Source organism: Pogona vitticeps, chromosome 1 (genome assembly GCF_051106095.1).
Source record: "Pogona vitticeps strain Pit_001003342236 chromosome 1, PviZW2.1, whole genome shotgun sequence".
In the NCBI taxonomy this organism is placed as follows: domain Eukaryota; kingdom Metazoa; phylum Chordata; class Lepidosauria; order Squamata; family Agamidae; genus Pogona; species Pogona vitticeps.
Genome location: NC_135783.1, coordinates 199,973,930 through 199,997,717, shown reverse-complemented (window position 1 = coordinate 199,997,717; position 23,788 = coordinate 199,973,930). Strand labels below are relative to the sequence as shown.

General features: G+C 48.2%; 2 protein-coding genes across 2 annotated transcripts; both read left to right on the top strand.

Annotated features, from left to right (window-relative positions):
- The first annotated feature begins 576 nt into the window (after positions 1–576).
- HOXD13 (homeobox D13) lies at positions 577–6,971 on the top strand. Its single transcript, XM_020806251.3, has 2 exons — positions 577–1,504; positions 2,964–6,971. Exons 1-2 carry the CDS (start codon positions 706–708, stop codon positions 3,212–3,214), a joined length of 1,050 nt encoding a protein of 349 aa, XP_020661910.3. The 5' UTR covers positions 577–705; the 3' UTR covers positions 3,215–6,971.
- A 7,878-nt stretch (positions 6,972–14,849) lies between these two features.
- On the top strand, positions 14,850–17,580 carry HOXD12 (homeobox D12). Its single transcript, XM_072977847.2, has 2 exons — positions 14,850–15,787; positions 16,347–17,580. Exons 1-2 carry the CDS (start codon positions 15,076–15,078, stop codon positions 16,583–16,585), a joined length of 951 nt encoding a protein of 316 aa, XP_072833948.2. The 5' UTR covers positions 14,850–15,075; the 3' UTR covers positions 16,586–17,580.
- Positions 17,581–23,788: the final 6,208 nt, after the last annotated feature.

Sequence of the window (23,788 nt, the reverse complement as noted above, 5' to 3'; positions counted from 1 at the left end):
TCAAACAAAGTGGTGGGGGGAGGGGCATATATATATATATATTAATATTCCGGGTTTCTTTAATCCCTCTCTTCCCCGCCGCCCCCTCCCGGGGTTCTTTCTTTTCCATTTTGCCAATTCCTTCTCTCTCCCCCCCCCCTCCCCGTTTTTCATTTTTAAACAAGCAGAAGCTGAGGGATCTTTCTCCTAGGACGGCAGCTGCAGTTTTCTAAACAAAATTGAGAAGCGGGGTGGGGAGGGAGGGGGAGGGGGGTGGGCGCGAGTCTCCCTCTCCCAGGCTCAGCTTCCCGGTGGCCGGGCCAGGGTCACGTGGGCGGCGCTGGCCAATGGGGCCCCGCCGGGGCTCCCTGCGAAGCCAGGGGCTGCTCCCCCCGCCCAACGAGGCCTTCGTTTTTATAAACCATCCCCAGCGCCAGCAAGAGCGAGGCCAGCCGCCCGCTCGCCCGCCCGCCCGCCCTCTAGCCCGCCGGCCGGCCGCCCGGTCCTCTCGCTCGCTCCCCCCCCCCGCTCCCCAGCCGCCTTCCGCTTGCACGCCATGAGCGCCTGGGGGCCGCCGCTGGGCCAAGCCGGGGAGGAGGAGGAGAAGCAGCAGCAGCAGCAGCGGCGACGGCGGCGGCAGCAGCAGCGGCAGCAGCAGCAGCAGCCCCTCCACCGCCGCCCCCAGCAGCCCGACCAGCAGCAGCGGGGCGGTTTTGCGCGGGAAGCATGAGTCGAGCGGCGGGCGGCTGGGAGATGGAGGCGCTCCGGGGAGACGGCGGCGGCGGCGGCAACGGCGGCAGCGGCGGGGGCGGCCCCTGCCGGAACTTCTTGCCTCCCCCGGTCTTCGGCGCGGCGCCCTCGGGCCGTCCGGGGGGCTCCTCCGCCTCGGCCGCGGGCTTCGCCTATGAGCGCTCGGGCGCCTCGGCCGGGGCTCGCTCTTCCTCGTCGTCGTCCGAGGCCGCCCCCTCCAAGGACTGCTCCGGCGGCGGCGGCGGCGGACCCCCGACGGCGCCCCCCTCGGCCGCCGCCACCACCACCGCCGCGGCCGCCGCCGCCGCCGCCCTGGGCTACCACCCGGGCTACCACCCCTTCGGCAACGGCTACTATAGCTGCCGCATGGCGCACGGCGTGGGGCTCCAGCAGAACGCCGCCCTCAAGGCTTCCCCGCACGCCGCCTTCCCGGTTGAGAAGTACATGGACGTGGCCAGCCTGGCCGGCACCAGCGTGCCCTCGAGCAGCGAGGCCTCCTCCCGGGCCAAGGAGGTCTCCTTCTACCAGGGCTACGCGGCCGCCGCCGCTGCCGCCGCCGCCGGCCCTTACCAGCACGTGCCCGCCGGCTACCTGGACGTGGTCTCCACCTTCGGCTCGGCGGCGGCGGCGGCGGCGGCGGGCGAGCCCCGGCACGAGACCTACATCTCTATGGAGGGCTACCAGTCGTGGACGCTGGCCAATGGCTGGAACGGGCAGGTCTACTGCGCCAAAGACCAGGCCCAGGGCTCCCACTTTTGGAAGTCCTCCTTCCCAGGTACGCGGATCGGCCAGGTGGCCGGCAGGTCCGGGCGAGAAGCCGGAGGTGGAGGGGATGGCGGGAGGAGGAGGAGGAGGAGGAGGAGGAGATGGAAGAGGGGGAGGAGGAGGAGGGGAGGGGGAGGAGGAGGAGGTCAACTGGACAGGAAACCGACACTGGGCGAAGGAGCTGCCCACCGAAGCCACAAGCAGGAGAGGGGAGGGGAAGGGAAAGGCTTCCAGCCGGTTAGAGCCATCCCCGGACCTTCCAGGGTCCAGAGAAGGGGCTGCCATGTTTTGCACGCTTTGCCACCGCTTACGACTTCCAAAGCCAGACCGTCCATACTGGAGGGAGACGGGGAGGGGAGGGGGAGAAACCCCATAGGAAAACAGGAGACTTATTTACACCTCCCGGCGCTTGATCCCTTCTGTGGCCGGCACTGAATTGTCTCCCCCGGCTTTACTCGGCCCTACCTACTTGCAAGTCACTCTCTTTCAAATAAACGCGTTGACTTGCTAAGCTGCGGTCCCAAGACTTCTCAGTTAAGATCCAGCGAACTCAGTGGGGTTTACTTGCAAGCTAGCCCGGACTTCAACTGTCCTTAATAGAGAGGCTCCGTCGAAATGTGTGGGACTTTGTTCTAAAGAATGCATCGGTGTGGACTCGTCTGCCGCCCTTCCACGAGCAGCTCCGTCCTCCTCCCCACCCACCTAAAGCCCCCCCCGCCTCAATTAGTCTGGCTTCTTAGAACATTAACACTCCGCCTTAAAGCTCAAATGCCCTTTTATTCCGGGCACCGACATTCCACCGAAGTAAACGCCACATCTTCCAGGGCAAATGTTAACGAGGCTCGTAGCTCTGGGGACTGTGCATGTTGAGTCCGAAGTAAATCCCTCGTTGTAATAAAGGCACTTACTCCCAAGAGGGCGAGGAAAATCTAGCCAGCCTTTGCGGCCTTCTTCCCCTTTCGCTCCGATTTCCTGGAAGTCATCGGCCAGACTTTTAAAAGTTCAGAAGAAAACAATTGAAACCGATCTTAAGGAGGACAGGCCTCTCGCAGGCTTGTTGTGACCGTTTTTTAAAAATTATTATTACGGTCCGCTCTCCCACCCCCCACCCCGATTGCCTCGCGAAGGCCCCAATCCTCAACCTCACCCCCGGAGGATTTTGGTAGAGGTGACTCACAATACTCCAGGATCCCATGTGTTACCCACATTTTCTTCTGGCTGGGAAAAAAAGAGAGGAGTTTCTTTTATTTTTTTTAACAAGATGTAGACGGGGAGGGCCCGGATAGATGGATTAAATGCATAAATAAATACATCAGCGACCTTTTTTCCCCCGCTCCTGGCGGCAGGCGGGTCCCGATCCCGCCTTGCTAAGGTCCAAAGGGACCGCTCTCGGGGCCCAAGAGTGAAGGCTACAAAGCCCCGGTAACCGAAAGCAAACCGGTCACCTCTCTCGCCTTCTTCTGCCTTAGGAGACGTTGCACTAAACCAGCCGGACATGTGCGTCTACCGGCGCGGCAGGAAGAAACGAGTGCCTTACACGAAGCTGCAGCTGAAAGAACTCGAGAGCGAGTACGCCGTCAATAAGTTCATCAACAAGGACAAGCGGCGGAGGATCTCGGCGGCCACGAACCTCTCGGAGAGGCAAGTCACCATTTGGTTTCAGAACCGCCGCGTCAAGGACAAGAAAATCGTCTCCAAGCTGAAGGAGAGCGTCTCGTGACCGGGACCGCCAGCATCGATCGCCTCCGGGGGGGCGGGGGGGCCTCCCGCTAGCAGCTCGGCCTCGGCGCGGCGGCGGACTTTTGCAAAGACTTGAAAAGATATTTAAGGTTTCTCTCGGCGCCCTTTTTTTTTTAGTCACGAGGGCGACGTTTTGTGAAGCGCTTTCTGGGCAAAGACTCGCCGTTTCTTCTTCGTGGATTTAATGGAATGCTGCAGGTTTTTTAAACTTTCTTCTTCTTTTTTTAAACTTCTCTTTCACTACATTTTGATAGGTTCTCTTCCCTTTCTCCACCCCCCCCCCCGCCCTCAAACAGGTCAGTGTACTGTGGAGCAGTTAAGGGTCAGGCACTTCTGCAAAGTATAAACTACAGCCAGGGACGTCTAGGTGCTAAAATCACTCTCTCTCTCTCACACACACACACACACACACACACACACACACACACACACACACACACACACACACACAGACGTATATGTATGTGCATATGCATGCGTATATGTGTGTGCCTATACCTAGAGGCAGAGGTATAATTTTAGAAGAGGTAGCTGTGTTAGTCTATTCAAGCACATCAGGAGAGACACTAAAACTTGTGGCACCTTAAAAACTAACCATTATATTTTATTGTGAGCTTTGGTGGGTAGGTCCACTTCCTCAAACATAAAGAAACAGAAGGAAATGGAGTGAAATGTAGATGAAATATCACCTACTATTTTTACAACACAACTAAAACAAATAAGCTCCATCATGGCATGTAACCCATGAACGTTTAGAAGGTGAAACTGGTATTTCATCTGCGTGCCATTCCATTCCATTCTGTCTCTTCATGTCTGACGAAGTGGAGGTGCCCACAAAAGCTTACATTAAAATACAATGGTTAGTCTTTAAGGTGCCTGATGTTTTTGTCTTTGTTTTGGGTTTGGGTTTTTTTTGGATTTTGTCAGGTGTAGGTATTTGAGTGTCTATGTACCTACATATTTACACTGTCAGCCTCCTTCAGTTTCTAGTTGTGGTGATGGTGTCATTGCCCAAGTACAGTAGATGAAGGCACAGATTCCCAGCTAACCTCTCATTTTAATGTGAAATACTTTGGAAAGGATTCCTTTTCTCTAGCAACCTGCTCTAAAACCAACTCAGCTGAGATTAATCCTGAGTTAATCACAGGCTTTGTGTCCTGAGGCTCTGCCCTTCCACCCTAAAACATAATTATGGAGAGGGAAGCTCTACTTAAACAAAGGTGACTTAATGTATTCTCAAAGGCTTTCACAGCCGGGATCAGGTGGTTGTTGTGGGTTTTTCGGGCTCTTCCGCCGTGTTCTGAAGGTTGTTCTTCCTGACGTCAAGAAGAACAACCTTCAGAACACGACCAAAGAGCCCGAAAAACCCACAACAACCCTCAAAGGTGACTTACTCTGAGGATTGGGATCCTTGTCACTCTACCTTTTTTATTTTACATTATTTTAAAAGTGCTGGGCCAGAGTGGCATTGAAATTAGGTGGCCCCCTTGCACCCCCACTTCCACCACTAGAAAACTGGTTCACACTCTCTCATTCTGTAGAGATTAAAGGCACCATCTAGGCCTCATGAACTACCGAGTCCAAACCCTAAACGGTTGGCTTATTTTCTGGAAGATGAATCCCATGCGGTTCCAGGTGGCTTTGTGACCAAGCAGGCATGTGCTGGGTTCTATATCAGAATCACTGGGATTTAAAAATGTTTCATGAATCGTGCCTCTGGTTTGGGAGGAGGGATGGGCAGAGAGACAGGTTGCCCACTTTTTGCCGAGCAACATATGCTCCACACTTTGGTGTATTGGTAAGCTTCCCCCTCATTATTATTATACTAAAATCTGGGGCATTTCAGGCTAAAGTAGTCTGCAGTTTAGTAAGAAAAAACACATTGGTCTAATCAGCAACCTAGTATAATAATGAAGAACTAATGAACAAAGGAATATGCAGTGGTCTGGAATTCCAGGGCTTCTAGCCAATTATGCCTATAGGTTCACAGTTGTACAAAGGTGTGTATAAATTGATGTGTATTTTTGTATAAATATTGGATGTCTTGTTATTTGTTTGTCTTCTCGATGATTGCATGTGCCTTCCCAAAGCCGTCCTGGCATCGGGGGAATCTGCTATCAAAGCATGGAAAGTTGTTAATAGCTTTCATTACTAAATGAAACGGGTGTTAGTGAAAGAACCAATAAATGAAAAAATTAAAAAGAAAGAAAAAGAGAGAGGGAAAAAGAAGATAAAAGGAGTTCTGTGTTAACTAGGCTCAATAGTTTGGCATTTTATTCCCTGCTTCCTTTTCTCATTTTTTTTAGTGTATCCATTATTAATCAAGGAGTGAAAAAGCCATGTGCCATTGAAACGGATGGCAACTCATCTGTTCCAGGTGGGCAGCCCATTCAGCTTTTCTTTCTTTCTTTCTTTCTTTCTTTCTTTCTTTCTTTCTTTCTTTCTTTCTTTCTTTCTTTCTTTCTTTCTTTCTTTCTTTCTTTCTTTCTTTTTTGGAGTAGGTTTAAGACAGCCTCCTTTGGCACCTTAACAGAGAATGACTGCAATCTTATATAGGTTTAGCTGGAAGTAAGCCCTATAGTACAGTACACCGTGGAATTTACTTATGGGTAAATGTGTTTGGGATTGTGCTATCAGGATGTAATCCGACACTCTTAGCTGGGAGCAGGGTCCATTTAATTCAATGGAAATTAGGTGTACCTCTAAGTTTAGTTTTCGTGTCTTAATTCATGAGTAAACATGCAATTGAATGCAAATGAAGTGGAAGTTTATTCAAACATTAATTTGGGGAGCTTGAATCACAAGTCAATGTATAATTTATTGGGCATAAACTGGGTTAGAGGCGTAAACAGATCCTGTCCTCAGATGCAAAATTTCTCTGGGGAACAGAATCTGGATTTTAACTAATTCTTTTAATCTATCTCCTCAATTCAGTACATCTGTAGGAAAGGCAATCTTATGGACAGTTACCTGTCAACAGAATATTTAGTCAAAATTATTGTGTTCTCTGTACTGTATGTGTTGTATTATGGGATTGCCCATGCAGCAAAAGAAAGCACATGTCTAATGGAAGTAGATGTAATTCATTTCCAATAGCTGGGAGGAAAGCACATATATATGAGCACAATTCTTTCCCTGTTTATTAGTGGAACAAATCCTATTGGGCCCAAATATAAGTGAGCAAGGTTTTGCTCTGCCACTGAAAACTATTGTTGTGTGTGTGTTTCCCTTAGCCCCATTCATTGCATTCATGGCATCCTACTCAGTGTCCCAATTCTTGATTAATTGTTCACCTTTTTTTTAAAAAAAGCCTTTCCTCTTCCCTTGGGAAAAAGCCTTGATCTTACAAGCTGCTAATGATTTTTTTCATGATTACTTCTAAACAACTCCAAATGAAGTGTTTTAAATGACAAGAGCAGAAAATACAGGAGTGTGTATCACCAGCTTCAGTGAGAAAAAGCCGTGGTAAAAGCCAAATCTGGTTTAGAGCTTTGAGTGACCTTTTACAGTGTATCTTTCTATCTCGAATATAAATATTTTGTTGGTTATGAAGCAGAAAGCTGGTAGAGTCTAACATCCAATCTGAAGTTATTTTGATGGAGGGAAGTAAGTACGAAGGATTTTTCTTTTTCGTTTATCCTTACATTTATGTTGAAATTTTGATGGCCGAAATCATGTATATGATGCCCTTGAAATGCAAGTATTAAATCTGGGAGTCTTTGAGGATCCCATCAAGAGCTGTTGTGTGTATGTGTGATCCCTAAATGAAGTCTGATCTTCTGTCGCTGGATACTGTCTCTGCTCCCACATGGTACACGACCCTTCCCCCCATTCTCTCACTCCCATTCTCTCCCCCACCATTTGAAAGCCTCCTTTTGGATTGAAGGCAACACACATTCAGGAGAATGGCAGATCATAACCTACGCTGCTGTTATAAGAATAGAATATACAAGTTGTCTAAACTGAGTGTTTTTAGACCAAACGTTGACATCATTAGGACTTTAAAATTCTTACTGTGGCTGGATAGTGTCCCTATTAGACAAGGGAAGGTGCTGGGGGTAATTATTGGTCGTGCAAATAAATTATGAGAGAACTTTTTCTTTCTTTTCACTTCTCTCTCCTTTAAACATATGAAGCTTTAAAAAAAAACACAACTTTCTGAGCCTCCAGCTTTTAACAAAAATTTTCATAGAATGTGGATCCGTGGGGAAACATTCAGATAAAGTTTCATTGCTACATTCTTCTCTGTTGATCTTTATTATTTTTAATTCAGAGTAGCTTGTTCTACCTTTTTTCTTCGAACCCCCCCCCCACCTCCTCGTCACAGTCATAGGGAAATAAGCCCTCCCCCTCATCAGTGGATCTTAATTTTCAGGCTGCGGGGTACACTTTCTTTTCCTCACCTGGAAGGATTGGCATCTGACTTGGTAGACGCTCTCCTAAATTGACAAGCACCCTTTAGAGGACGTGAGGAAAAGCAAACGAAAAGCCATTCTGCCAAAGGAGGGAGGGAGCGGCGGGGAATGGACTTCGAACCAGCTTTTGAAACAATTGCCTCCAACGGGATCTCGCGCCCTTGTCCGCTTTCTCATAAATCGCCGGAAAGCGCGCGGGGGGGGGGAGAAGAAGAGGGGTAAAAAGGGGAGAGGGGGAAAAAAAGAGCCAGATTTACTTAGAAAAGCTGCGGAGGCAGCGGGAGGGTGACACGACGACATCAACTCCATACACGAGCCCGAGGGCCCCGGAAACGAACCATACTGTTGTGCTGCAGAAGGTTACGCTTACACTGTGGTCCCAATCCTGTTCACACGAGCAAACGGGAACAGCAGCCTCCCAAGTGCTTTGAGACCTAAGGGGCGAAGGCAAGTCACCGCCAAGCTCCTCTTTCTTTCTTTCTTTCTTTCTTTCTTTCTTTCTTTCTTTCTTTCTTTCTTTCTTTCTTTCTTTCTTTCTTTCTTTCTTTCTTTCTTTCTTTCTTTCTTTCTTCAGAATGGCACCATGATTACAGAAAACTTGGCTGAAATCTCCTTATTCGGCAGTTGTGTGTGTTGTGTCGACTGCGTGGACCTTTAGCACCGAACAAACGAACAAGCCCTCGTCGAAACACAGGACAGTTTCCATGCAATCCATGGCGAGCGGTACTACGCCGTGGTTCCCTACGCAAAGGCGGCCGTCGAGGTTCTGGAGGCTGTTCTCGGTTTGTTCTATCCAGGATCAGAGGAGGTAATACATGTGTAGGGCAATGCTGCCACCTGCTGGGGAAACTCGCGACATAAACTTCTGAACGGGAGAATCTGGAGTGGCAACATTCCTCATCCAGAAGTACGTGTGTTTCATGAACAAGTTGTAATTAAAATGAGATGCCAATAAATTGCAGACGGGAAAGATCTGTTCCACTGGAGTTTCCTTCATACGTTCCACTTAGTTTCCTTCATACGGTATTCTAAGGGATAATATTAATAAAGACTCTGAACATCCGTTTATGAGACTGTTCCTCAGCAAGCCATGTGGTGCCATGAAACTTTAAGCACCCCAAACTAAGAAGTGTTACCTTGAACTCAACGAGAATCGCATTTGAGTATGCATGGGCTGTTGGACAGAACTGATTTAATTTGATACCACAAGATAAGCTGAACTTTTCCAGATGCATAATATTTAGGCTTAGAGTGGCAGTCTAATTCTGTAAACAAAATACATAGATTTTAAAGTAATGTAAATGGCAATAATGTGAATCCACAAAAAGCTTTCCAAATAATTCCCCTACTGCTCTTTTCTTTTTGCATCTTTTTCTTTCTTTCTTTCTTTCTTTCTTTCTTTCTTTCTTTCTTTCTTTCTTTCTTTCTTTCTTTCTTTCTTTCTTTCTTTCTTTCTTTCTTTCTTTCTTTCTTTCTTTCTTTCTTTCTTTCTTTCTTATCTAAATTGGTTAACTTGAGATTTATTGTAGATTTATGGCTTGTGCTTCTGCAGACTGTAAAAATAGTTTAAAGACTGAGTCACTTTTCTTTCTGGTGGTGGAGTGGGCAGACCTCTAGTATGTGCTTTGGGAAATTTCATGTCTTCATACACGGAAGGGGGAGGGAAGGAAGGCAAGAAGAAAAGAGACAAAGGGAAAGGTATAATCTCTCCCCCTCCCCTGCTTACAATACTAAAGACATTATGAAACATGAGGCACAACTGCCTTGAGAAATGCATTTACAGGAAGTCAATATTTTTACACCCCTAAATAGAATCAGCAGCTGGAGACAAAACATGTTCTGTGTTCCAGCTGCCCAGCATAGTGGCACATTATTAGATGGACATATAAAATTAAATAAATAAATACACACTTCACTAGGAAGCAATAATAGGAACAGCAAATAAACATTATAGAATGGGGCACAGACCGTAGTAACATGTTCTTGATCTCAACCCCTTGCAGCCAAAGCCCGGGAGATATGAGGCTCTCTAAGTCAGCAAAACTGCACGCACACACACTGGATGACTGTGGCTCAGTACACAGTGACTTAGAAGTAACTGACCTTCATTCAAATCCATGTAATTTATTTCCTAATAAATATTGTTACAACACCCTACAGATTGATGAATTACAGGAAGATGTTTTCTTTTGCAGTAAAAAAATCTTGGGGTGTAGAAGCTTACGAGCAGTACAGGATTCATCATTAAGAAGGGGAACATGCTGTTTTTCCACTGTCTGTGATGGTGTCAGTGGATGATTTGTTGGTAGTCACTGGTGGTAGGGTGGTCTTTTTTGTCTCCCTCTGCCTGATCAGTTCTCTCTCCTTCCCTCTCCTGCTCTGGACTGAGATGGAAGTACGTAGATGCGTTGGGTGGGAGGGTGTCTGGGGAGACACCCATCTGGCCTGCATTTTTGTGTACCCTTACCTGAGAATAAACTCTCAGGCAAAACAATGGACCCTGGAAATACCCGTTGCTGGAAGGGAGGAGGAGGAGGCTGCTGGTGTATTCATGACCTGCCCGCTGGGTTTCTTCACACCATCTGTTCCAACATTGTGTGAAACAAGATGCCTGTTCTATCGAGCCCTTTCATTTCATCGAGGGTCTCTTCTGTTTTGAGGAACAGAGTGGCATTTTTTTCTGAGCAAATTTAAAGCTGAGGATGTATAATATTCAGTATATTTCCCTTCTCGATTTCATGGGAACAGACTGAAACTGGTTTTAATTCAGAGTTAACTCCTTCTAAATGTTGATCAGTATTTCTGATGTAAATGCCAAGGGCCTGATGCAGCTACCGTTACATACTCTTCTGTCTTTGGATGCTTCCTCCTGCACTGATATATTCCAATTAATACAAATAGGATTTAAAAGTGCTTTGCAGTGCAGTGCTGATACGTACACAGTTGACGTTCGATGTGAGAATGACTGTTTATAACCCCTGCAATTTATGGCAAGATAATGTTCCCATAACTAGTGTGTCTTGACTCAGAAAGTTCTAACGCAAAACAACATGGCTCTCCCCCGGTTGCAGGAGGACCCAGAATGCCTTCGGCATCCATAAAGCCATAGGCCACCCTTTCTTTGGTACTAAACAGCTCTGATTTCCAATTTCTTGAGGAAAGCATCCAGATTTCAAGGGAATATAATCTCACATACCTGTGTCTAGCAGGGTCTTGTGAAGCTGTAGTTCCAGGGCACAACTGCAATGAAATTAGCCCCCTTCCAGGAAGTGGGGCTTATTCCAAGAAAAGATAGAAAGGAGAAGAGGGTGTTCAGTCATTTCAGAGTTACATTCATGTATACAATATCTGTACATTTAGAACTACTTGCGGGCATTCTAAGGGGTGGGTATATACTGTCACACCTAGAATATGTGCAGATTATGGATTTAGGGAGATAATGTGACCTGCATTGAGCACATTGGTACTAGGGCAGAACATAAATATAATTAGTAAATAAACTAAACAGCAAATGATAGTCAACCAGGATATTTTTAGGGAGTGATTTTACACAGAACCCCAAACCCCCACATATACAATGAAGATTCACATGTCTGGACACTCATGCCTGCGAAATGTACCGCATACACTTTTAGAGAAGGTGTGTACGCCACCTTGAGCCCGCTGGAGGAAAGGCGAAACATAGATTTCACCCATAAATAAATAAAACAAACTACTGTATATAGAAAGGTTTGTAGAACCTGAACGGGCACAGAGTTATACGCCTAGATCCAAATATAATAGATATGGGCATGGATGAGATTCACATTTACATTAGTATCTATGTTCATATAAGCTACATAGAAATGTAACTAATTAAGAACATAAAGGAAAATATATACAGTATATGAAGACTGTGAACGTATAACTGAGCTTTTTGGAATACGCCTTCACATGTCCGTTTGGTGTGGGAGTCGGTATACATCCGCATGTACTGTACTTACATGTACCACTTAAGCACATCATTGACTCTGCCTTGAGTTCGATGGAGGAAAGGGGAAAGATTCATGTAGGAAGAGATTGACTAAAATCTGACTCTTTCACTTAAAGTGCCTACCAGGTGACGATGTTGTAAAAGAATGGTTTCCCTCTGAAAGTCAGAACAGAGATAAGTTGCCTGAACCTCCGCCTGCAAGCGTCAGAAACTTTTCCTAAAGCATTCGGTCGAAACCTGCCGGAACAAAGCCCCCGAAGTTAATAAGAGAGGCTCAATTGGTAGACATAAGTCAAACAATAAAAATTAGAGGTAGCGGGGAGCAATCCCCTCCGGCGGTGCCTGTGTGGTCTGGCGGGGTCTGCAGGCCAATCGGACGTGCGGGACCGGGACGAGGAAAGGAGAGATAATGATTTAAAGATTTCTTTCAAAGCCAAGGGAACGTTTTGGGTTGATTTTGTTCTTCCTTTCAAGGGAAGGCCGGAGACGTTGTTGCCGTTCAAGTCAAGAGAAAAGGGGCTGCGTCTCAGCAATTATTAAGGATAATAATATCCATGATAACCGTTATGATAAATCATAATATTTAAAATCGAGACGGACCAGGAACAGGGAATATTAAACCTTGCAGGTTCACCAAATTAGCTATTTGCCTATTAATGAGGAAGCAAGAAAACCATCCCATATTGATCTGAAGGGCTTTCGCAGAAAAGGCAGCGGGAGGGTTTTTTCTTAAATTGTACTCTTTAGAAATCGTAACTGGGGGAGCCGAAAAGGCATTTTCTCCGGGATCCGGATTCAAGGGCGTTTGCTCGAGGGATGAAGGGCCAAAATTCCTAATGCTTTTTTTGGGGGGGGGGCTGGCCGACCTCCCCAGCGGGGACTAAGGAGGAGGAAAGTCTCAACGACGGCTCACCTCACCTGGTCTATAACCACCGCCACCGCCTCTCAATAAGCCGAACACAGGAGTCTGGAGTCCCGCCGCCACCCAGAGCTAGAAACACTTCTAGACTCTTCAGTTTATCTCCATGAATCATCTGCACGCCTCGTCGGTCAAGGGGTGTGGATGAAGCCAGAGGGGTTTCCCTCGCGCTCCACTTTCTGGACTTTTACGGGTAATATTTTTAATGCCACGTGCTAACGTACTGGATTTAACGCAGTTTCAAATGAGAAGGGACTCCGGCCAGAGGCGGTTGGAAACAGCTCCTGACGCCTCTGAGATTTTTTTTTCTTCTAAATTTACTGAGCCGGTCACAGGAAAATTATTATTTTTAAGCAAATGCCTGAATGGTAATTGCTACTTTATTGGTCTAATTAATCTGGCAGTGGGACACCGCTTATGTACAAGTTTTCTTTCTGGGCCGGGAAGAAGCCGAGCGCATCCATTCATTGCGTGCCTCGGTTGTAAGAATGAGTCGGGGGAAGAAGGGGGAATTTCTGCCCTTTTCAGGGTACAGGAAAGAACTCTCCCCCCCCCCCAATCGTTGTTAGACCTGCTTGATAAAAGAGATACCCAGTCCTTCCGAGATCCACACAGCCAAACGGCTGTAACTATTTTTGTCCAGAGAAAAGGGGAAAGCGCCCCCCCTCCCAGATTGACGCCGCCAATAAGGCCGCCATTTCTGGCAGCTGAAGGAGCCGCTCGGGCGGATTCGTTTCCCGTTTCCTTGTTACTAAGCCCAGTCGATTTTCCAAAGAGGCAGGCCTCAGCCTTGCCGGAAATCGCCCCTCGGTTAATACTGAGGGCTTTGAGGGCTTACTGGATGCCCGCACGGTCTCGGATCCTAAGGTTCCCGTCGCCACCCTTCTCTGGGCAACCAAGCCGGCAAGATTCCGGGCCATGTCTTTCCGTCTCCGAGTCACGGCCAGGAAAACCGACGAAGGGCTCTTCCAAAGAGATCTATGTGTTGCTTTTTTCTTTATCAGACCTGGGGGACATGTCTTGCCGGCTTCTACGAAGCTAGATCTGAAGTGAATTGTGCCTCCGGCTCTCGCTCTCTGTTTTAGTCCAGTGATTACCCAGAAATTGTGATTTTCAAAGGGAAATCTGGAAGACTTTTTTTTTAAAAGAAAAAGACTGATCTCGCGCTGTCTTTTGTGAAGGACGACGTCCCAGGACTTCTGGTGGAAATCCGGAGAGACGGGGATTAAACGTTCGACGTGGGGAGGAATGAATTGCCCAAGTGGTGCCATCCTGTGTTTGTCTGCTCCGCACAGCGTTCGAGGAGGCTTGCTTGCTCCCTGGGAAGCTGGGACAGGAGCGCCTCCGAGCCCAAGGCGCTCTGCAAGGATTCTTCACGGTAAGCCTTCTCCACGTACCCTCACGACGCCTGCATTGCACTAAATAGCAACGTGTTTCACTAAAAGGAATGGGATTTATTCCCAAATAAGGAGTGAGGATGATTGATTCAAAAGACAGTGATATAGATGAGTAGGCAGGCCGGTAAACACTGTGTATTTGCATGCATTTTAGTATTTATTATATGTGCTACGCGGGTACAACGTACTACAGTATGCCGTAACATAACTTGCAAGGTATTCCAACTGAGAATGCCGGATGATGGCTATGCAACAGACATCCTATGCACGGGGGTGCAATTGCATGGGCATGAATCGATGCAAACATAAATCAGGCGTGCGCGCAAATCTACCCAGGCAGATAATGCCCGGAATCCGACGCACGCTGTCTGTAAATCCGCCTCTTTGAGTAGAGGCTTCGCCATGGATCAAAAACCGCATGGGATTGCACTGCAGCGTTGTGTTACACACCAATAACCTGAAGACAGTACCTTGGAGTCAAGTTCAGAGCCCGCCATTCCCTCCGCTGAGGGCGCCTCTCTCCAAGAGACAGAGAGGCCGTGTGCCTGCACGCGCATCTCGGCTTCTCCTGTATATGCCTACCTACGTCTCTCCTCTATGTGCATACCCACGGACACACGTCCAGGGAGAGAGGGAAGTTAAGTAACTCTTGGAATAATTCGGAATAACGAGAGAAGCCGTAATGGATGCAAACATGTAGAACCAATCTTAATCGAGCCTGACAGGGAGGGAGCGGGGGAACCGCGCGATTGTACAGGTTGGAAGGGGGGGAAGGGGAGGGGGCTGCCTCTAAAACTTTGCCACCATGGCATTCCCTCCTCCAGTTGCCCTCGGTGTTCCACGACTGGAAACAATCCCTCCCTTCCTCCCACCCACCCACCCCCCGCCGCCTTCCTCTTCCTTTTCTTCCTCCTGCTCCTCCAGAGGCCTTGGGTCTCTATCCCTGTTTCGGGAAGTTTCCCCGCTACTTTTTCCCGAGGAGACTCTTTTGCAGAAGGTGGGGGCGGGAATGCAGGCAAGGCCGGCTCGGAAGGACGTCTGCGGACTTCTGCTGCCTGGGGGCCGCTGGGGCTCCCTCCCGGGCAGTTACCGACTCCCGACCATCGGCCGAGCCGCCTGAAGGCGCCCACCGGGGAGATGTGCGACCGCAGCCTCTGCCGACCCAGTTACATGGGCTCTCTCTTGAACTTGCCCTCGACGGCCGACTCCTTTTATTTCCCCAGCTTGCGGACGAATGGAAGCCACCAGCTGGCCGCCTCTTTGCCTGCCGGCCTCTCCTACCCGCGGAGCTCCATTGCGTGGACATGCGCCAGCTCCTGCCCTTCTCCGCCAGCCGGCTACGCTTTTAGCAGCAGCAGCAACAACAACGACAACAACAACAGCAGCAGAAGCAGCAACACTACTAGCAGCGGCGGCGGCGGCTCTTCCTCGCAGCCGCCGCCTTACCTGGCAGGGAGCTCCCTTCCCCGTCACCTCAATGCCGGCAGCGGCTGCAAAGTTATCTTGGAGGGCCACCCCAAATACTACGCCGCCGAGGCCATCACCTACGCGGCCAAGCTAGAGGAGCGAAGCCGGCCGAGTCTTCGGGAAGCCTCAGGCGAGGAGCCCGGGGGGATGGCGGCGGCGGCGGCGGCGGCGGCGCCTCCAGGCAAAGCGCTCAAGTACGAGCCGAGAAGTTTGCCCGGCGCGGCGGCTTCGGCGGCAGCGCCTTTGGACGCCGATCCTCGCCCCTCGGGCTTGAAGGAGGAAGACCTCAAGCGCGCCGTCAACTTGAACCTGACACTGCCGCCGCCGCCGCCTCCAGCCGCCGCCGTTGTCCTGCCGAGCCTCCGACCTTCCCTGCACGACGGTATGTGCCTCCTCGGTTGGTCCAGTTCGAGAAGATGGGGCCGGTCCATAAAAGGCAAACCCACGGTTCTTTACCCCATGCAATGACCCTCAAACCCCACCCCGACCCCGGTCCCGTCCCTTCGGGATCCAGGCTGCAGACTTACCCGGAAGTAACTCTCAAGGCGACTTACTTCCGAGGAAAGCTGTCCTTAGGAAGGGCTTGACAGATAACCACAGGAAGCTGCATCTAAAGAAATGGGTGGGTCGAACTGCAGCCCTGACGATCTGATCCTGGGTCCTTTTACTCGGAAGTAAGTCTCGCCGAGGTCCGGCGGGGACTACGCTCAGAGGTCGCGTGCCCGGGGGTGGAAGCAGACAACTGGACGCATCTAGAATGTGTCTCCTTTTGACCTTGTGGAATACTGCATCCACGGGATTAAAGGAGAGCGCACCCCTCCTCCTTACCCACGCGGTTGCTTCTGGTGTTTTCCTGTGGCCGGTGGAAGCCACCGGGTAAAAAGGAGGCCTTTTCTCTCTGAAAAGGCAAGGCAGCACAACTCTCGCCCTGTCTGTTGCAGGTTTGCCTTGGTGCCCGACCCAAGGAAGATCCAGGAGGAAACGGAAACCTTACACCAAACAACAGATCGCCGAACTCGAGAGCGAATTCCTTCTCAACGAGTTTATTAATCGGCAGAAAAGGAAAGAGCTGTCCAGCAGACTGAACCTAAGCGACCAGCAGGTGAAGATTTGGTTCCAGAACCGCCGGATGAAAAAGAAGCGGGTGGTGATGCGAGAGCAAGCGCTCGCCCTGTACTAGGGGCGCCGGCAGCGCAGAGCGCGCGCTCGCGGGGGGCGGGGAGGAGGACGAGGAGGAGGTCGCGCACGCGCCGGTAGGGCTCTTCCTCCCCCTCCTTAGTCGTGAACTTGCTCCTGGAGTTGCTACCTCGGAGCTACAGGCCAAGGGAACAAAACAACGGGACGGATGCCTGGCGGAAACTCCGGCTCCCCCTGACAGAGAACTTTTGAAAGAGGACCGCCTCCGAGCGATTTCGTTGTTCTTCTAAAGCGGAGAGTTTGGTACAGTGGCAAGTCCCATGGTTCTGGGCCGAAGAGGAAAGGAAATAAGAATAAGGAAAAATAAAGGAACTGTGTGGTGTCAGGTCTTTCATCACCCCCGCCCCCTCATCCAATTTATCCCCTAATCTAGTCTTGAGTCGGAAGGACAAAATGCCTGCAACGACCACCATATGCCTTAAAGCTGTCTACAAGGGACAGTATTACGTTTGACACTAGACTAATGCGAGGTATCCTTACAATGGGCAGGTAATTCCCGTTCGTCTCTGGTTAATTTTCGGTGGGAGACTGGCGTGAAGCATGTGTGTGTCTGTGTGTGGTCTCTGTGTGTGTGAATGTGTGTGTCTGTGTGTGTGAGAGAGAGAGAGTGAGGGAGAGAGAGAGAGAGGTTTTACACCAACACAAAACAATGAACTCGGTAGCTCCGAACTTTTAAAAATGGTTCACAAATAAAAATTCTCCTTTTAATATAACAGTGTCTTCCTACTTGTGCCACCAGTTGTACAGTATTTATTATTTATTTAAAATATTCCTCCCCCTTTTCTCATTAAAAGGACCCAAGGTATATTTTATTCAGGATAAGGCTTGGTTTTCCAGGACTCCTTCACTACAACAAAGGGACATCAACCTTCCACGAAGGACTGGTTTTCATCGTCTCACTTTTCTTCCTGAAGTTCCTGATTTTTCCCCCATGTCGATGGCAGCTGAAATATGAACAATCCTTCCCCCCGACTCGTTTTGAAAAACAACCCACAACTCTGCCGAGAACTTTGGAGGTGCTTTTAAACGACCGGTATCAAGCCGGAGCTTAAGAAAGAGCGGGAAGGAGGTGGGGAGTTTAATGTTGGAGGGACGAAAAAGAAGGGAAATTTCTGTATTTTTCCCAATACGCCGGGGAAAAAAGGGAATTCTCGGGCTCCCTCACCGTCCATCCGTTTGCTCAGAAGGAGCCCCCCTTGGGCCTGGGATGAGGCTCCGGATCCAGCCCGGATGCCTCGCCGGCAAAACTCCTTCCTGACGCCAAAGTTTTCCCTTCCGACGCCCAAGCAACCTTTTGAGGAGGGGAGGCGGCTTTTGGCTCGGGGTGAGGAAGGCAGGTGAGGGCCTGGGGAGTCCCCTCTTTTCCTCCCCCTCCCCTGGCCATTGCCTCCCAGGGTCTCTCCACGCCGGCCTCGGCCGTCTGTTTCCCCGACGCGACACCGTGATCAAGCCCTACCCTTTCCGAGCTGCCTGTTGTGTTAAAACGGAAAGAACCTCCAGGCAGAAGGAAACGGTGTGCCTTTCTTTCTGTGAGCGAGCTGTACGTGGGCCAGGGAGCAATCTCCCTGGGCCAAGCTCCCAAAAACTACCTTAGGCAGCAAGCCCTCAGAAAGGAGACGTTTTCCATCCCGTCCAGATGTAAAGAGGGCCTTGCTTCTTTCTCCGGTCAAGGAAGGAACCTAAAATCCGGTCCTTTCGTTTTCTTTGGTGTATTTTTGTTTCGGGGCATTCCTTCCCCCCCCTTCCCTAGAACAGCCCCCGCCGAACGCCAACCGGGCCTCCTTTCCTTCCGCAACCCTTTTCCACCACTGCACACTCGCCCCCCCCCCCCGCTCTGTCTGCCAAGGCGGGTCCCGCCATTTGTTTTTCTGCAAATCCCTTCTAGCGTTCATTATTGCCCTTGGCGCTCTCTCTCTCTCGCTCTCTCTCGCTCTCCCCCCTCCCTCGACAATCCTTGCAACCTTCCGTCGTGTTTAGCTTGACTTTGGCCTTGCCCAAAAACCTTCAAGTGAAAGAAAGAAGGGCACAAAAGAATCCAGGATGCGACTCAATAAGAAGAGCTTTTAGCCTCCTGGTCTGGGGTCTCCTTCCTTCCTTCTCTCCCTCCGTCCCTCCCCAGTTCCCAACGGAAAAAAACTTAACGCATAATTAGTCAAGAAACTACTGGAAATCTGGTTTCTTAAAGCCATTGTCCTTGGCGAACCGACGTCAATCGGGCTGCTGAAGGTCCGGATTTTAGTAATATTTTATTTCATACTCATTTAACGACCGCATTAAAAAGAAACTGTTTCTTTTTGTGTGTGTAAGATTGGGAAAGGAAGAGAGAGGATTTTTTAAAATAAATCAGACTCCTCTAATTAAAAATGTATTTTTCACTAAGGAGAAATTAACACGAATTTGGGGATTTGATTTAATCACCTCCCCTGGGCTTCAAATAATACACCAAAAATTATTTTAAAATCCTTCTAGTTTCAGCAAATGCATCGTCTACATGACGTTCCAAACCAGGGAAACTAGAAGGGGAATTTTGCTTCTTGTCTACATTTTGAATGTTAATGAAAATACTGATTTTAGCACCATGGTTTGAATTCCTCACAAGTTTTTATCAAACACGTTTTTGTGTTCATAGATAATAATACTAGTAATATCTAATTAATATCTAATTGTAGATAATAACACTAGTATTAATAGCAATGTCGTTGTTGCCAATGATAATTGGCATGAAAAGAGTTTTCATATTCCAAGGCAGAATGGTAAAATTCATGCAATGAATTTATTGTTCAATTTACACTTAGTTATTTAGAATATCTAAATTTTGAATATTAAGAGCAGGGAAATTTGATAGGCCTTTTGAGCAACTCCTGTTTAAAAACAAGAAGTTGTTTTAAGAAAGCCAGCTAAGATTTATATTATTATTTTGTCCTAATAATATGATACATGTTTCAAACCCACCTTGTGGATAACTTCTCACTGGTTTTGTTTCTAGTTTATGTGATTGATTTCTCTTTTCCGCAATCAAGGATACTGTGGGGACTTCACTATCAGGGGTGCAATTTTTAAAAACAATGTGGAAACTAAAGCAAAAAGGTTGAAAAGGTTATCTAAATTTATTTAAACCAATAACACTCAGAAACCCTCCTTTCTCTCTTTTATAGTAAGACTCCAGTCTGTAATAACCCACAGATTATATAATGCTGAAATAATATTTCTGGCCAAAATTGAATACCAAAAGGGGGGTGGGGAACACAAAAATAAGTTCTTGTTTTTTTTCTTTTTTCTTTGGGCCTCTCCGCTGTCACCCCCCTTTCTCTCACTGAATCATTGAAAACATCAAATCTTTTGTTTCTACAATAAAGAAGATCCTAGCAAATGAAAACATGGAAATAGCAATCAATTGTTTATTAACTTCTATTACTCAGCAGTTGTGGATTGCTGTCTTTTTACAATATCCCCCTCTATGAAATGAATTTACAGTAAGCGAGTAAGCAAGTGAGTAAACGAGCGCAAGTGAGTAAACGAGCGTACCTCCAAGTCTTTGTGTCAGGAGTCTGTTATCCGCATTTTGATGGTCAGTAGAAAAGAGGCTTTTTGCTTTACACATTTTAAAAAAAACAAGCTGATCCTTGGCGTTCAATTACAAAATAAAAACCTTAGGCAGGTAAACTACTTCACACATGTAGATTGCTGCAAATACATGTACAGCCGTGATTCAATTTCCTATTTTGTGGTAGGTCTCATAGATGTCCTTTCTACAGCTAAATATGTGATTGTAGTTAGAACAAAGGTAATAGCTAGTAAATTATTGGATAAATGAAAGAGTCATGAATGTTAGACTTGCCCTTATTCTGAGAATCATTAGGATTACTTTAAATTTTGAAGGAAAGGTTTTAAGGGCCTTATTGTATGAAGAATACGAGTATCCGCACATATATTCACATATTTGGATGCATTCCACACTCTGTCGGAATTCGTGGGCAACATTTACCAGAGATTTTGAATAGATTTGTAACTGGTTCTCCTTCTGAACATATTTAGTTGGAAGTACTGCAAATCCGCTTGCAGCAGGATCCTGTAAAGCAGAGCTTCCTGCCAGGTAAAACATGTGACCAGGATTGCGGCCTTAAATGCATCCGAGTTTATTCCTGAGAAAAAAAGGGGGCTCATATTTCGGTCAACCTCCTTTTTAGTCGGTCCAAACGGGTTAAAAAAAAGAGCGTTATCTTTGTTGCTCTCTATCTATGAAGGAGAAAAAGAATCTGGAGCGCAACCCGATGTGGCTACGAATCATCCACCTTCGCATTTGTGTTTCTCTGCGCGCGCGGGCACGCGCGGGCACGCGCACATGTGTAATATGTGCAGATGACAATGGACTTTCTCTTTGGCTCCCCACGCTCGCGCTTGCTCACACGCTGACATGCAAAAAGCACGCCCAGACATGACTGCACCGCTTCAGTAGTGGCACACATGTGTGCATACATCTTCCTCTCTGAGTCAACCACAAATCCGCATCTCACTGGCGTCGGGGACCGGTCCTTCACGCTGATAGGCTAAACCCAGGCGCTTGGGCAAATGCCTGGGAGTTTGATAAGGCGAAAGGAACGTCCCTCGGATTGTTTTAAATGGCTCCTGGCGCTTTTGTGTTTCCTAAAAGAACATAAATAATTAAAGTTTGGCAGGGAGGGAAAAGCTTCCTCGCAGAACTGGAGGGGCAATAAATGAAATGACTCAGAATCGCTTCTCCAGTCAGCTTTTACGAGAGCTGCCAGACAGTGTCTGTTCACGTTCTCCAGATACTAGGGGCGCCATAACAAAGTTAAGGTCAAGTTAGTGTCTTATCTTGGGTGGCACGCAAAAATACCGCACCTTCTCCAGCCGGACCGGGCATTTCTCTTCTCGTCCTCTCCCCCACCCCCAGCCCCCACCAAACGTGATACGAATCGTCCTGATTTTCCACGGAGGCTCTTTGGAGATGTCACTCGAATCAGGATATTGGCTGGTTGTTGGAGGCGAGGACTACAGACCTCTCAAGACGCCGAACGGTAAAGTCCCCCGTTTTGCTGTTGCGCATTGCGCGCGGTTGCTGGTTCGGGGGAGCGCCTCGCGGGGCTAGCCTAGGATCTCCGAAGGGCATGGCGTGTTCAGGTATATTGAAAACAGCTTCTCGCATTTTCGACGGGCATCTTATTCAAGCGAAGGGCGATCGAACAGGTCGAGAACCCCAGATGCTTGAGCTGTTTGGGCAAAGGAGAAGCCCTTCTCTGAATGAGTTATTTTACGCGTTTCTGGGCTGTGGAGCGCCTTTGGGCTAGCACAGCGAAGGGCGTTTCTTTTCCGTAGGAAGGGAAGGCGGTCGTGTCCTTGAACTTGAAATGGTGGGAAACCACTAGAGTCCCACCACCTAAACAAGTCGCTGATGCAAAAGGGAGCTCTCTGCATAGGAGAGGCGGTAGCTGAAGGCTGGTCTGATTAGCTTTATGTGGATTTCCTGTGGTTCCTTGGGGGTGGGGTGGGGTGGGGTCCGTGAGAAAGAGAAAACGCCTTGCTAGTATCCTCTGTCTGCCTTGTAGCATGATTGCGGGTTTGGTCTGGAAAATTCTTGGGGAGGCATGATCCAGAGGAAGAGTCCTGTGCCTTGTTCCTTCGTATTGGGAGACACAGAAGCCATTTTGGCTGCCCTAGGCAGCAAGGTCTGTGTGGGAGGGGGGAACTGAGGGAGGAGGGCAGGCAGGCAGGCAGGCACTGCAGCAAAAGCACAAAACCCAGCTACGGGGCATTCAAAAGAAAATGCGGCTCTGGATTTGGAGGATTGCTGTATGGGTGGGGTAGGTGGGTGGGTGGCCCCGGTTGGATCTGTTCCTTTTATCTGATGAAATGTTATATGTTGCATTGAGGGCGCCATACAAGCAGGCAAGGGAAAGATGGTAGACAACTGGAAGGAAGGTCTGGATTGCATTTGGGTTATGGTCTTCCCTCCCTCCCTTTTCGGGATCAGGAAAAGAGGTTCAGATTTGGGAGTCAGCTTGGCAAGCCTTAGAGGCGAAGGCGTTTTGAGACCAGCAAGGCTCGACCTTCTGGGCTTCCTGCCGAGAACTGAGTGCAAAAGAGGCATCGCGCGTTAGCCACTGCGGGTGTCGATCTATTTCGCCTATCCCCCACCCCCTGCATTCAATATACTGAATAATTTCTTGTTTTGTCCGTGGCAGCAAAAGATCCCATGTTTTTAATAAATTCGTATATCCTTACCACCTCAATTCAATGCAATACAATGTATCACCTTTCGTTCCCAATTGCTCTTTCTATGTGTTATCCAGCATGTGTTTATCTGTATATTTAGATCTAGACATAAATGTAGATGGATACAGATGAAAGTACAGATAAAAGTACAGTGTATTCCTCACCCACGTTTAGACGGTTTGAAAGCTTGCGAAATTCAGTCCGGTTTTTAAAGCATTTTCTGAGCAGGATTGCAGCCCGGTGGTTACAATCCGGAGTCATGTTTGGTCAGGATTTGCGGCAGATGATGGTTACAAGGTTCAGCAGCGGATTTAACTGCCTATCTATCTATCTATTTATATGTGTCTTTCCCAATTTCTGGACAGCCATGCATATATGTGGCCTTGAGAACCAAATTTTATTATTTTCAGCCCCACTCGCTTCCGCTCCTGGGTTCCTGAATAAATTAAAATAAGTGGGAGATCCCATCTTACGACCAGAATTCTGGGTAACGAAAAGGCAAATCTGATTTATTAAGAATACCCTGGCATGGGTTCGGAGGCAGGAATTCGCATTTGCAGCTTGTTGTCTTTGAGAAAGTCCTCGGGATTTGGCGCCGAGTGAGTTTGGTGTGGGAAGAGAAGTGAGGACAGGGGTTAAACTTGGCATTGCACTGTAGCCTTGTACTACATTTTGCCTATAGCACGACAGTAGGATGAGGAGTGGGGGAAAGGAGAAACGGTCTCCCAAATGTGTTTGAATATTTTATGGTTTGTCAGAGGGATTTTTTTTTCGCCCTTTTCTTGCTGGCTGTTCACGGTGTGTGTTCGGGTGTGTTGTTTATTTTTTCCCCTCTCCCTTATGCCGTGAGCCTTAGTGCTGTAGCAGAAAGAGAGATGGTGTGAACAAGGAGAATCCATTTCCAAAGCAGGACCGCCGAGAACAAGGTGGAATTCTGTGTGGCCTGATCGAA